Source organism: Cheilinus undulatus, linkage group 9, assembly GCF_018320785.1.
Source record: "Cheilinus undulatus linkage group 9, ASM1832078v1, whole genome shotgun sequence".
In the NCBI taxonomy this organism is placed as follows: Eukaryota; Metazoa; Chordata; class Actinopteri; order Labriformes; family Labridae; genus Cheilinus; species Cheilinus undulatus.
In genome coordinates, this window is record NC_054873.1 from 37,098,982 (window position 1) to 37,113,619 (window position 14,638).

At 39.4% G+C, this 14,638-nt stretch overlaps 1 protein-coding gene across 2 annotated transcripts in view; it reads right to left on the reverse strand.

Annotated features, from left to right (window-relative positions):
* LOC121515723 (synaptic vesicle glycoprotein 2B-like) overlaps positions 1 to 14,638 on the reverse strand; it is a 76,303-nt gene that overhangs the window by 22,060 nt on the left and 39,605 nt on the right. For both annotated transcript variants that reach the window (XM_041796654.1, XM_041796653.1), the window contains exons 2-3: positions 6,848 to 7,397; positions 3,560 to 3,786 (exon numbers count right to left, since the gene is read on the reverse strand). In XM_041796654.1, the coding sequence (XP_041652588.1) occupies positions 3,560 to 3,786; positions 6,848 to 7,083 (463 nt within the window). In that variant the 5' untranslated portion in view covers positions 7,084 to 7,397. The remainder of the gene's footprint in view (positions 1 to 3,559; positions 3,787 to 6,847; positions 7,398 to 14,638) is intronic.

Below are 14,638 nucleotides of genomic sequence, written 5' to 3' on the forward strand. Positions count from 1 at the left end.
AAGGTCAGTGTTCATGATTCAACGAGGAAGAGACTGGTGGAAAAAATGGCAAAAGGATTATCTCATAGTTCCTAAAAACCATCTTGCTGATCCCTGAGACTTTTAGGAAATATTCTGTGGACTGATGAGACAAAAGTTGAACTTTTCATATCCCATTACATCTGGCATAAGATGAGTGCAGCATTTCATCTAAAAAACATTATACCAAACAGTCAAACATCAGGATGTGGGCAAATACTTTTTCACAGCACTGTAGGTTCTTCTGTGGTTTGATTTTAATCCTTTATCTAAATAGGACAATTGACAGAGTGGGAAACTTGGGAGAGGGTTGGGAATGCAGGATAGAAGGCTTTAAAACCTGGGCGTTCCTTTTCAAGGACCAGCCTCTGTTAATGGTGTGCATAAACTAACCACTAGGCTACTGGCACCCCATGAGTTCACACTTGATCCACAACAAAGTCTGTTGCTGTGACAGGACTTTGTGGACCCAGCTTTCCCTTTGTTTTGCCCTTTTTTTAACAGCCAGGATAACTTTCCTCGGTCGCTGACAGAACACACTGCTTGTTTTTTTTTTTTACCTTGAAATTTTAAGACCTTGATGAGGATTATGTTTCTGCCCACGCCAAGTGTAACCCCAGCTGGTGCCAGCGAGTGGCCTGCTGGCACTGCTACAGTTCAGTATGCAGATGGCCATGCAACAGGGGAGAGCTGACTGTGCAACTCATCATACTGACTACTTAGAAAACGCAAGATATTCAGAGTTAACAGAACACGCACATCATTTTAAACAAATGTGCACGTGCACTTTTATTATGAAGATTTAGTCTTATAACTATGACGTGTCTATTTTTAATCTCTCTTCTCTGAAATGCTGCTCAGCTCTTTCCAAGGTCAGAGAATCGATCACTCTGACTCTGTCTGCTGACTCAGAGCACAAACAAAGGAACACAGTGTTGGAGGAATCACGGCTCTGAAACAAAGCGAGGACAGGTGGGAGAGCTGAGGAGGTGTGAGGAGAAGAGGAATGAGAGGAGAGAAACAAACTCCAGAAGAACTTCAGCTGGTTGTAAATGTGCTCACTGTTATATCAGAGGATCTGTTTGTACTGTTCATACTGTATCTGAACCTCTGTGATGTAAAGCCTCAGGCTGCTCTCTTCTTCACTCAGATTTTTTTCAAACACACCAGCTGCATTGCTCTTAACTAATTAATTGAAAATGGAATTCCTTAAAAAAAAAAAAGTTAAGGTACTTCTTATGCACTTAAATGTTTATGTTTGTTTTTCCCCTGAAAATGGTCATTACTATAACCAGTGTTAGGTAAGGTGAGGTAACTTTATTTGTGGTGCATTCATGAAGTATTCTCATCAATCTACACTCGGTATCTCATCATTGATTGGACGTGATTTTGAAAAGCACACAACTCTCTATAGAAGGCCTTACAAAAATAAAAAATAAAAATAAAAAATAAAGCTCAGAGACAGGGTTGTTGCAAGGCACAGACCTGGGAAGACTACAAATTATTTCTGTGGCACTGTAGTTGCCAAGAGCCCAGTGGTCTCCTTTATTCTCAAATGATGAAGTTTGGTGCACCCAGGACTTTAGTAAGAGAGGTAACCAAGAAACCAATGGCCACTCTGACTGAGCTCCTGAGATCCTGTGTGGAAAGGGGGCAAAGCTCCGGAAGGACAAAAATCTCTGCAGCCTCCCATCCATCTGGGTTTTTGGCAGAGTGACTAAGACGGAAGCCTCTTCTCAATGCAAAACTCCAAGTGGGCTGTCATGCATTTTGCACTGAGGACAGGCTTCTGTCTGTGGGGCAGATCCAGAGCTCATTGGAGGGAGTTTATCCCATCTGGGAACGCCTCAGAATTCACAAAAACGTCACAGCCTTGCCAATATTGACAAGAAATTACAGTATTTACAGTAGCTCTAAAACCTTCTGGAAGAGATACCTGAGTAGCTCTTATTAGACTCACTTGGCGGCAGACGTAATTGTTTGGAAACAAATTGGATAACAGCGTAGAGATGACTGCAATGGGAAGGCCTGTTTAAGTATGATTATGTATACTTTTCTTTTTTTTTTTTTTTTTTTTCTTTTAAACAGAACAGTTTTTCTCAGAAAATTGGTCACAAGTTAAAACAGATTTTTTTTTTCTGTATTTTGTCATTTTTGTATATTTTTTCTTCCTGACCAAACATGTAGTAAAATTCTGTATGGCTCAATCGTCTCAGTAATCTTCAGTGATTGGAAGTTTTCCTTTTTCTGCTCTCCTTTAGTCTTCAATGAGCTCCTTCAGTTTGTCTTACATTCATGAGAAAGTTGTTCTCCTGACAACAGAGTGAATTTTTTTCATCATTGTCATCTCAGCGTCATCAGATCCATCAGCACTGTGTCCTCAGCAAACATAAAGATGTAACATGAGCTGGGCTGGGCCACACTGTAGTCTGTGTATGAGGAGCACAGAGGAGAGCTGAGGATGATGCACAGGGAACCTCTGCTCAGGGAGGCAGAGCAGTCGTAACACCTGAAGTAGACTGCTGTGTCTGTTTGACTTAACATGCTGTAAAAAGATGATGTTCACGGCATCATTTCACGCTGTTTGTACAGATCTTTGATCATTATAATGGAAGCTAATTAAAGTAAGGCTAATTTAACTTGTGAAATATGTTAGTGGAACTGTGTGAATAAAGACAGGCTATCAACTGGAGTTTTAAAATGATGTGATTTAACTGCTGTTGTTTAATTAACTAACATATGAAAAATAAAGAAAGCATAAAGACCTTTTAGTGTTATATCACCAGTGTAGTCAATGTAGTTATTTTTTATAAGTTGACTTACACAGGATCCTCTTTTATGTCCAACCTACTCCACTTCTACACTGCCTCTACCAGTCATGTGTATACTGCATCTTACATCTGAATTGCATTAAATTTTTGAGCATCAAATGGACACAGGGGAAGCCATGATGCATATTCATGTGTAAATGCATTTGTGTAGTTAACAGCAAGTATATCTCTACCATCAGTTAAGCATCAAATATATATCCTGGCAAATATAGCAGACAGGTTTACTCATGCCTTGACATTCAATTTGGTTTGTGAATCCCTGAAAGCTATAAATCAAAAGAAATACAGAATAAATATGATGTAAATATGAAATAAAGGTAGTTTTTTAGTAAAGATACACAACTAGCTGGTGTGGATTTCTGTTTCATTCTGCAGTTTAGGACAGTTAATTCAGTGTTTCCAGTTGATTTTGAATAAAAGTTTAACTCAACATCTGGCACTACCTTTACAGTGAAATCACATTCTCCACTTTATGTGGCTCACACATTGCTGAGTAAATGACCATGTCTGCTTTCTACTTGATGTGTTTCATCTTCATACTGTCAGAAGAAAAAAGAATCAGGTTGGTTTTTGTCTTCAGGCAGCTTTATACCAACCGCAGAGAATCATCACATCCAGAACACAAGTTCTAAACTGCTGACTGTAGCACAAAACATAAAACACTCCTCACAAAGAGTCAGTAAGCTACAATAAATCATTAAAGCCCTTACCCAACATTCCCTTTTCTGCGTTGGACAGACATAGATCTTTTTCTGCAGACGGCAGAACAAAGGCGACCACGAAACATTCAACACCGTCAGCCATCAGAGCGAGACCAAGCACCATGAAGAGCGTCCACTGGAACCTGCCGTGTCCACAGTCCTCCATGATGTCCTCATACTGTTCAGATAACTCTGCAAGGTCAGAGGCTGCACTGCCGGCCGTTTGACTTTTAGTTCTTAAAGACAGAGACGGGAAAATGACCATTCACAGACATGTTAACGTGGATGCTAGGATAAAATGTGTCATCCATATCTGTGACTGAAAGAATTTAGGCTCTTCAGTTTTTATAACAGAGGGATTACATCCTCCTAACTAAAAGGTGATTTGTTTTGTCTGAGTGGGAGAAAATGGGATCTGACTGGCTAAACATCTTACAAAGTCCTTGTGCTAAGCAGGTCAGCTACTGCATTGACCTAAACTGAGCTCCCTCAACTCTGAAAATATAAGAATAATGTTGTCACTGGTACCTTTCAATGGAAAAAATGACATCTGGTGCAACTCTAAAATCATTTGAAGTTCTTGGGAGTTGAGGCAGAAATTAGCTAAACTTTTATCTAATTGGATCGTTTCTGGTGACCCCTGTGGACAAAGCTCCTGAGATCTCATGATCAAGGTTCTTATCATTTGGATATTTTGGCTCAAAGAATAGATAATTTATGTGATCAAATAAATAAAATAGAGTGTTTAGGATGGAACTTTTTCATCTTTTAGGTAGTAATGACCCTCACTGGGCTGTGAAATGCAGCTTTGATAAAAAATGTACCCTCAGTAAACATTTTATGAACAATATACACAGGATGGAGCTAAAATCAACAGCACACTAGAGTTAAATGTAGTCCTTTGACTTAAATTCATCCATGTGCATTCATGATTTTAAGTCATGTGACTGGCATGGAGGCCTGGAGTGCAAAAAGCTTTGAACAGTGGCAGCTAGCATGGACCACTATGTGGAGTATGCCAGTCCGGATTTTATAAATAACAGAGTGCAATGATTTGCAAATCTTAACCCATATTTTAAACACAATAGAACATAAACAACACATCAAATGTTGAAAGTGAGAAATTTTACCATTTCATGAAAAATATTAGCTCATTCTGAATTTGTTGGCACAGCACATCAAAAAAGTAGGGACAGGACCAAGTTTACCATTGCTTAATGTCCCATCTTCTTTTAACAACAGTCTGTAAACATCAGGGAAGTGAGGAGACCAGTTGCTGGAGTTATGGGTGAGGAATGTTGTCCCATTCTTGTCAGATTTAGGGCTATCAGTGGTCCTGGTTCTTATTTGATTGTTTTTTTGTTTTATGATTTGCAAAATGTTTTCTATTGGTGAAAGATCTGGACTGGATGAAGGCCAGTTCAGCACCTGGACACTTTGACTGTGAAGCCATGTTGTTGTGATTAATGCTGTATGCTGTATGTAATCAGGTCAGCCCTGAAAAAAGATGCAGTTTGGATGGGGACATATGTTGCTCTAAAATCTCTACATACTCTTTGGCACTGGTAGTGCCTTTCCACATGTGTAAGCTGTCCACACCATAGGCACTGGTGGAACTCCCTTCCATCAGAGAGGCTTTTGAACTGTGCGTTGATAACAAGCTGGATGGTCTCTCTCTCCTCTTTCGTTCACAGGAAACAGTGTCTGTGGCTTCCAAAAAGAATCTCAAATTTTGCTTCATCTAACCACAGAACAGTTTTCCATTTTGCCTCACTCCATTCTAAATGAGCTTTTGGAGTTTCTGGCTATTATTCACAAACAGTATTACTGCTTTTTTTTGAATGATACAGCTTAAACGTCATTTGTTGATGGGACAGTGGACTGTGTCAACAGACAGTGATTATTTGAAGTATTACTGAAACCACACAATGATTTCCAGTACAGAATCGTGCCTATTTTTAATGCAGTGCCGGCTGATGGCCCAAAGATCCCAAGCATCACATTTTGACCTTCAGCCTTGTACCTTGCACTCAGAGATTGACAATATTATGTACTAGATCATTGGTTCCCAACCTGGGGTCTAGGACCCCCCAAGGGGGGTGCAAGGCTTTATCTGCTCTGGGGCTGCTAAAATTAGATTTGCAAATACTGACTAAAATCATGATAAAGCAGTTATTAATTATTTTATACAAAGGTCTTTTGGTAAGAAAAGCATGCAAAGGCCTTTTTATGATATTAAGGAAAAATGGTTGGGAAACACTGTACTAGATGATAGGATATTCAAACTCTTTGCAATTTTATGTTGAGGAGCTTTTTTCTGAAATTGTTTCAAATTTTCAGATTCTCAAATTCTGCCTGTTTTTACTTCTGCAAGACTCTGATTCTCTAAAACGCTCCTTTTATCATACCTCACCATGTTTAATGACCTGTTGCCAGTTAACCTTTTGTAAGATGCACCTCCAGCTGTTTTCATCTCTACCACATATTTCCCAGCCTTTTGTTGCCCTGTATCTACTTTTTTGAGATGTGTTGCTGCTAACCTTTTCATGAAATGGTAAAATATCTCAGTTTCAACATCTAATAAGTTGTATATGTTCTATTATGAATCAAATATGGGTTTATGAGATTTGCATGCAAGTTTTGTCTTTTTTATTCTGTTTATATTTTCAACTAATTCCAACTTTTTTGTAATTAGCATTGTATTGAAAGCCTCTGTTTAAAGCCTTGACATGCTCAGGGTTATTGTATTCCTTCATCTGGCAAGATGTGTAGTAGGAGATCTGCAGGACTAAGCCTTTTGTGATCTCGATTGCCTCAGTGCAAGACAACTCAGTTAACCTGTTGGAAATTAACCCCTCTGTAGTGTTGGTATCATTCTCAGAGGATGTAGAAATCTCTGATAATAACTGCTGCGTGCAGATCCAGATCAAATAATGTTTAAAATGACACATGTAATGTGAATGTACTTTAAATCCGCCCAAGGAATTCTAATCAAAACTGAATAAAATCAACAGAGCTCATTTCCATCATCAAATACTACAATTCCAAAAGTTTGGATTTACAGAGACTGTTTGAATGCTCAGCCTCTGTGCTGTCTATATCAGGGTTCAGACTGCTGTCAGTACCCTCATAGTCAAAAGAACAGAGAAAAAACTTTTTTATTGAAGTGCTCAAAAAGGTTCAAAAAGGTTCAAAATCATGCATTAGGTGGGATTTCTCAGTTTGTGACATATTTACAAAAGAAAATATTCTTTAATGAACAGTATATTCTGCTTGATAGTCTTTTCTGTGTCTCACCGTGCAGCTCTCTGTGCAGCCTTCACGTCATCCGGATGTGGGATGCCCTGATACTCTCCTTCATACATCTGATCCTCTTCATCGTGTCCTTCAGTCGCATCACTAGCAGCATCCTCCTCCTGTGGAGGGTAGTCAGCCTGGTAACCGTATCCGTCATGGCCTCCGCCTTCTCCGTACGTCCCATAGCCGTCACCCCCTCCTTGATGGTATATGTTGTTCTGATAGGGGTCAGCCATCTTGGCTAACAAGGCCTGCTAGACTAACAGCTTTTCTCAGCAAGTGTTTAGTCTGTTGTTGTAGATAAATCTGAAAACTGATCCTGAACTTCTACAGGCTTTTAGTGGCAATATTTAATGATAGTGTCAACATCAGCTTCCTCTGTGCAGTATGTCTTCTTTCAGTTGCACTTTCCTAGATGAGAAAATCTGTCTCAAGCATGAGTTAGCTTCTCTGTGTCTTTAATCTTTGTCTGACTCAGTTCCTGGTCTGATTGTTGTCTGATTTGGCTGGTGGAGTCAGATCTCAGTCTTCAGATCTTTGATGTTCACGCCTGCAAAAAAAAAAAAAAAAAAAAAAAAAAAAGGCAGAATAGGGAAAAATGTAGTTAGTAAACTCTCCAAAAGAAATAGAATAGATAGTTCAGTCAGTCAGCAAAAGTTTCTAAATGTTTTTGCATCAGCAAATCACAGTTTGTGTTTAGTGGCTGGGATCAAACCTCATCAATCCTGGCAAATTAATTTTACTTGCAGAACTGAGCAATGATGAGAACCCTGAGTAAGTAGTGCTCAGACCAGGCCCAAGAAATCAACCGAACTCAAGCCTGCTCACGTTCTCTCCTTTATTGGACATATTGGCTGCACTCGATTTAAACCCAACAGTTTTAATAAATTGCCTTTTAGTTTTCAGGTTTGAAAACACAATTTTGTGTGGTTTAAATGACAGAAATCTTTCTTTGCACAGACTACAGCCTGCCTTGTTGTTCACATTGGTAAACTGAGTTGCACTAGAACAGATTATCAGCTTAGACTGAATCTTTTCCTTTTACCTTTGTGCATCATTCCTCATATCAACATGTATCCATAGAGTTGAAAGGTAGCACCACTTCTTAACAGCTTTTCTCTCTCATAATGTTGAAACATGCATATGTAAAAAAAATGTGATATGATGTGTAATAAACAAATCATTTTGAGAGCAGTTTTTTATTGAAAAGACTTATTTATTTAAGAAACCTGAGCAGCAGAGCTGGGCAGTTTGCACTGTCTGATGTTGTTCTGAAGTTAAGACAAGCAAAATATTCTAAGATTCAAAATCTAGGACAAAATAGAGTTGTGCTATCATGTCTGACAGTATAATCATGTATGTTTGACAGATGTCTGAGCGGGGATCTTGGCCCAACCCAGCTCAGTACCATGGGCTGGGTTGGGGTGGTCTCAGCCTCAGGCAGAAAACCCTCTAATGCTCTGTTTACGTTTTGCATTAATGATGCTTTTCTGGCTTTCAGATACCAGGTGATTGCACCAGAGTCCACTTTACCACATCATCAAAACTTCTTAAGGGATCACAGATTTAGCTAAGTCTGATATGAGACTAACTTGGCCATCTGTTATGCTAACAACACCCTCTGCATCATCCCCTGGCTCCTTTGCTGTGACGTGGTACCCCTCCATACTGTGTGCAGTGAAGCCACTGTAACTCCAACCAATAGGGGTGGATTAGCTAGACTTTCCAACATCATTTTTGTCTTCCCAATAATGGTTCCAATACCAGAGCACTGGGTATCAGCAGATATAGAGTACCAATCCAATACTGGTGTAAACTTTCTGGACTGGCAAAAACTGGCACAAACAAAGTTGTTTTTCCTGATAATTATTGTGTTTTACTGCAAAACACCCACATCAACACAACTCACATTCTGTCTTCCTCTCCATTATACTCTGTTAAGTTTATCTCCATAGTGATCTGCGTGTAAGCATGTACAGTTTGACACAGCATGACATGAGGATGAAACAGCCTGCCATTGGTTGACAGCCCCTCACAATGCTTTCTGAAAAAAAAAAGAAAAAAACTATATGGCTGTTAGCATTCAAGCCAGTGGCAATGCATGACCAAAAATTGATTTAAAATGGATATAAAGCCCCAAAAGTAACCCCAGTTCAAGACTTGTGAGAAATGCTTCTGTAAGGGCTAGATCTCATGGATAGCATCAAGGGAGCAGTGCAATGGCTAGCCTCAAGAGGAGAAAAGTAAGAGTCTATAATCTACGGTCAAAAATATTTAACTTTAATAATCTGTGCCACTTCTTGTGGTATACAACAACAAATTTGTGCAGAAACGCGTGTACTTGCCAATACCAATGCCCATGTTTTCAGCTGTATTGGACATATTTCAAATTCAGGAATCAGAACAAGCAGTGCTTCTTTAACAGCTTTTCTCCCTCATAATTTCATAAGTATGCTTAACAACAAAGTGCTGTACTATTTAACAAACAAATCTTGTGGTGTACTGGTTGTATTGAAATGACAACTCAATCAAAGACGACAAGTTAGGGAATTCAAGGACGAGCCTGCTTGATTAATTTGGTCTTTTATAATTATGCGGCCAGCTCCTAACCTCGCAGAGCAGATGGATACGCCCGTTTCCTTGTTTCTTACCAGCAAATCCATCTTGCAAAGCTCCCATCTGAACCGTTTGGGCCCAGTTAGAAAGTGACAGGACCAATCAGTGACAAGGGGCAGTACTTTCGGCGGAGTCATGATGTAAACAAGCAGCAACAAGAGGCTGGTGCAATTATGTCAGAAGACATTAGCGTGGATGCTGCTAAAGCACCAGTTTTATCAGAACTTGATGACATTTCTTTGTTAAAGGAAGAACGAAGAACAGCAGTGAGTTGTTTTCCTTTCAAAAACGACAAAAGTCGTGTACTGACATGTCTACAGTCGCCATGGTTCGCATTGTGCAGTTCTGTAGGGAGTTTTCTTCTTTGCTAGGGGCACAGCTCGGTAGCGGCTACATCATGTGTTTTGTTGCTCTGATTGGCCCGTAAAGATGTGACAGAGCGTTCATTTAATAACCCTCTGAGTTTTTTTCAAAGGCTCTGCCCCCCTAACACTGAGGTGCCAGGTTAGCCAGCTCCCATTTGGGAAGTTGTTTCCCTTTTCTTTGTTTTTGTTGATATTTCAAGATATAGAGAAGGCAAATCAGTACCAAGAGCCTTTTGGGAGCTGAAGGATCAGCTCTCAGCCAATTAATGGGGATCTCTGAAAGAGCAACAATTCCCATCACTCACAGTGAGGCTGGAGATACAAATAAAGCTTAGCCTAACTAGCAGAATACAGCAGATCATTTCAGTTGAAGGGACGATCTTTAAATGCGTGCCAGTATGCACTGTCTACGCAGGCAATCTGGGTAAAGGCATGTCAGATCCCTCTGGTCTGCAGTCTGAGCTATCAGATATCAAACTGTTTTCAGTACACGTTTATGTTTGTCCATACAAAGCATAAAGGGTTACCACTTGGTATTCAAATGCCCAAACTAGAAATAAACCGTTATAACTGCAAGTCAGGGCATTCAGGTGGATGCTGGGGTGTAAGGAAATAGTAGAGTACTGATGCTGGCCAGAGCTGGCAATGACAGCAGAGGGAGAGACCTTGCCGGTTGAATTGACTGCCACCTGAAAAGATATATTTGTGGGTTGTTTGTGGATAATGATGCATGTCAGTGAGTAGCTTGGATTGTCTGCCTCAGCTTGTAGACATCATTTCATTTGTGTGCAAACAGTCTGACAATTATTTTATAAATAATACATATATATATCTAATATATGGTGTATGCTTTTTCTGTCTTTTTGTACTTTCACAAGGTCACACATTTCTGTGTTTATGCAGCAATTCACAGGTAGAAAGGACATTTGTACCTTTGCTTGATCAGAAGTAAACAGACAATGAAAATCTTAATGTCTGCCTTTCACCTTGTTGGACTTGTATCAGGATCAAATGTATTATTTATTTAAAAGGCAGATTTTCCCATAGAAGAAATTTCTTGTTATGTGTAATGGTCAAAGCATCTTTCATAAGAGGAAGGAGTTGCTGTTTTACTTTGAAAATCCCTTAAGAGCCGTGCTTGCAATTTGGACTGAGCAAATTGGAGTTTTTAATTTTTTTTTGAGGAAATTAATTTCATAAGTTTAAAGATTAATCAATAGGTGCTAGAAAAACAGAAAATTAATAAAAGCAATCACCAGTTGAAGGCTTTCTCTGCAGTGCAATGCCTTACATGTAGTGTTAAAGTCTAGAAACATGGACTGGGTCCATGGGGAATTTTTATGCCAACTTTGTACTTCTGTTTTATAAGACTCTATACATGCACTCATCTCAGATCAAACGAAAACAAGGGCTTTAGTTTGAAGCACATAAATAAGAAGGGAGAAAAACTGGACATCAATAAAGCCAGGCCTTCATGCCCCATTATTTTATTCATGTTTTTTTTTCTGTTTCCCACAGCACTGCTACAAAGCAGTGTGTCTGGTGCCAATACAAGCTGAGCAGCATTTGTATGCTCTCACAGTTCTGAGTCATTACAGCAAACAAATAAAGATCTGAGGGCCAGTTTGCTTTAAAAGCCCCCTGGTAGCTTTATGGAGCTGTGATTCTAGTTTACACTCACACAAACTCACAGAGAGTAGAAATATTGTCCTGCTTTCTTTTTCAATACGCCAACTGTCCAGTTCATGGAGGTGGTGTGGTGTTTGTAGTTCTTTCTTTTTCTCATAATGTGCTGCAACATTTGCACTTAACCTAACAGCTATGAAAGCCTCTGTTCATTGTTCATGCTGGTGAAGTTTTCATTGGGCAGCTGTAAGAAAGGAGAGGCAGTTAGAAAGTGCATCACTGTTTCCACCTTAATGGCTGCAGCTGGTGCTTAGTCTTTCTTCACTTAGATCCAGCTTTGTCTTATCTCACTTTTTGTTTGCACTGTTTTGTTTGATGTTCTTGGTATTTTTCTAAATTCCTTTTTAAAAAGACAGTTTTAAACCTTTCAATGAAATTAGTGAATTTAGTGAATCTTAGGGCACTTGCCTGCAAAATCAGAAGAGTGTTGGGGTAAGGGCAGAGGGAAAAGCGATGTGTGTCCAAAGACAGCGGTTGTTTTGGTCTAAAATCTGCTCTGAATCTTGCAGTGTACGTCTTCAAGCAAACTTACATTTCTGCCAGAGAGGTGAAGTTGGTACAAGTTTTGGAAACACTTAAAAAAGTTCAGATGTGTGAGGATACAGTCCAACAATAACATTACCACAGAAGGACACACAGGTGCACACACCCACACTGTGCATACCCATGCTGTTAGAAAAATACATTATTGTGTTAGTCTGAATAAAATGGACTAAAAATGCACGTAAACATGTCAGTCTGTCTGAAATCATGCTGAACTGAAGTTCTCAGTGTTGCAGTTAGTGCAGCTGGAGGTCTCTCTGTTTGCTCAGAAGAGTCGGGTCTGCCACTGTGGCTCTTCATTTGGTCTAGTTTGGTTTCATTAAATCAGCCTGGTCTTTGCAGTTTTTAACCAGTGGGTTATACTAGGTTTGATTGAATTTTACTGTACTCTCGAATGGGAGTTCGCTCCTATTGTTAACGTAAAAGCGTCAGCACAAAGAGCATTCGCAAACAACGCATCACGACTGCATGCAGGTTTTGACTTGGAAGGTGAACAACACAAATGTTAAACATAGCATTATGTGACACACAGAAATGTGTGATTATAATTTTTGTAATTTATTTTCTGTGTTGAATTTTATGCAAAAATCTGTGAATGGTAGCATTTTTACTGTAATTTTTGTACATAGCCTGTTTTGGATGTAGTTCCTGATTATACCACTAGGGTGCTCAACCTTCCAAGGAGGCAGCTAGTGTGCTCAGCTGCCTTCGTCTTCAGATTGACAGAAGCGAGGGAAGAAAACACTACTTGTTGTCCGGCTCACTCTTTTTCCTGTTTTTCACAGGTTAGTTCACATCATAAAACACACATCAGGTCAAAATAACTTTAATAGTTGGTAAAGGTTTAAATATTGTCGATGTGTAATTTGTTCATTGTAATATCCTTGCTGCAAGATGCTAATAAGTATTAGCCTAGCATGCTACTCTTAGTTGTGAGCAGCATGGTATGACCTCTGTACCTTGTTTTAGCACTCCCTTTGTGTTCTGTGAATCTTGTAAGACTCCTTTGACATTCCTTAAAACCAGCAGAGGTCAGTATTTACCATTTGTTTTCTTTATTGGGTATCTATTTTGTGTTAAGATGGTTTATGTCAACCTAACCAGCATTCCCAGTACTTTTACGGGGTTTCCCATTATCTTAGTTGTTAGCTGATGTTAGAGATTTTTATTTTTATTGTTGCAAAACTGCATGGGAAACTTTGCATACACAATAGTACAAAATTTGGTTTCGAGAAGAAGAATACGGAAAGTTTTTGAAGAAGAGCGATAACAAAGATGCATTTTAAGTTTAACAGGAATACATTTATATGTAAGAGAAATAAAAAGACCCCACCTATGGGGCCTGTTACAATTAGTTGCACAGTTGTCTTCCTTCAGATGTCACCATAAGTCGTAGGGTGTTTATCTCATTGTACCACATGAAAAGTGAAACCTATGTACTAAAATCCACAGTATTGTTATGTTAGTTCATTTTTGCCTGTTCCCCTGGTCGGTCAAAGGTGACAAAATTTCTTTTCTGCCATTTCTTGGTTCTTTCGAATTGTCTTACTGTCACAGAAGGGTTTAAGCAGAGATAATCTAGATCTTGGCTCATCTTAATTTTGTTCAGGTGAGAAGACTTATATATATCATTCATTTTTATTTTGATAGGGGTCAATGAACTAATATCTGCCAGCCTTGCTCCTTCATTGTTCTATGTACTGACACTCAGCAAATGAACCAAAATGCAAATTGGACAGACAAAATAGGGCTACAATAATGGAAGAAAATTCTGACTAAAACCACACAACAAAAGGTGAGACTTTCAGACATAACCAGCAAACAAGCCTTTTAAATTGAGATCACATAAAAACAGATGGTGCAAAGGTCACCAAACTAGAGTAGTCAAAAAAACATATGTGCTCAGGCCTCTGACTGCTTCATGTCTGTCACAGAGGTCACTGCTCAGTCTCCACCATCTGGAAGCTTTCTTGGTGAGGGAGCAATTCGGTGTTACTGCCAAGTCATACCCAAAGATTTTATCTCCGTCTGTTACTGTATACGATAGGGGAGGATCAAAAAGGGTTCTGGACTCTGTGGTAAAAAGGTCTGACATTATATACAAAAACCTGGTGTGGTCACCTTTCTATTTCAAAGTGCATAAAAAAGCTGAATAAATATTGGTCAGCCCTTTAGAGAAAGCAGAGTAGATGGGTCATTTCTCTTTAGCAACAAGACAAGCACATTCACTTATGCAAATACTGACATACTGCTCATATACCACTCTGTTAAAATAAAGACAATGCCATGATCCCCACATAGATTTACCTTCAGCCCATTTTGACAGAGAATCCTGTGGCTGTGTCTCCCATCCCATAACTACTGAACAGACAATCTGAAGTCCTGGTAATGTAAAGGTGTACATGCAGCTGTGAACTGGAATCACTCTATGGAAGAGGGACTGAGGAAAGCACACACCCGACTGTGGCAACCCAAGGACTGCCTTCAAATGTGACCTCCAACCTCCAATTTTCACATACAGCAAATGCGCTGCAAACCGGCGGTCCCTCTCTAGTCTATCAGAGCATTTCCACAGCTGGCG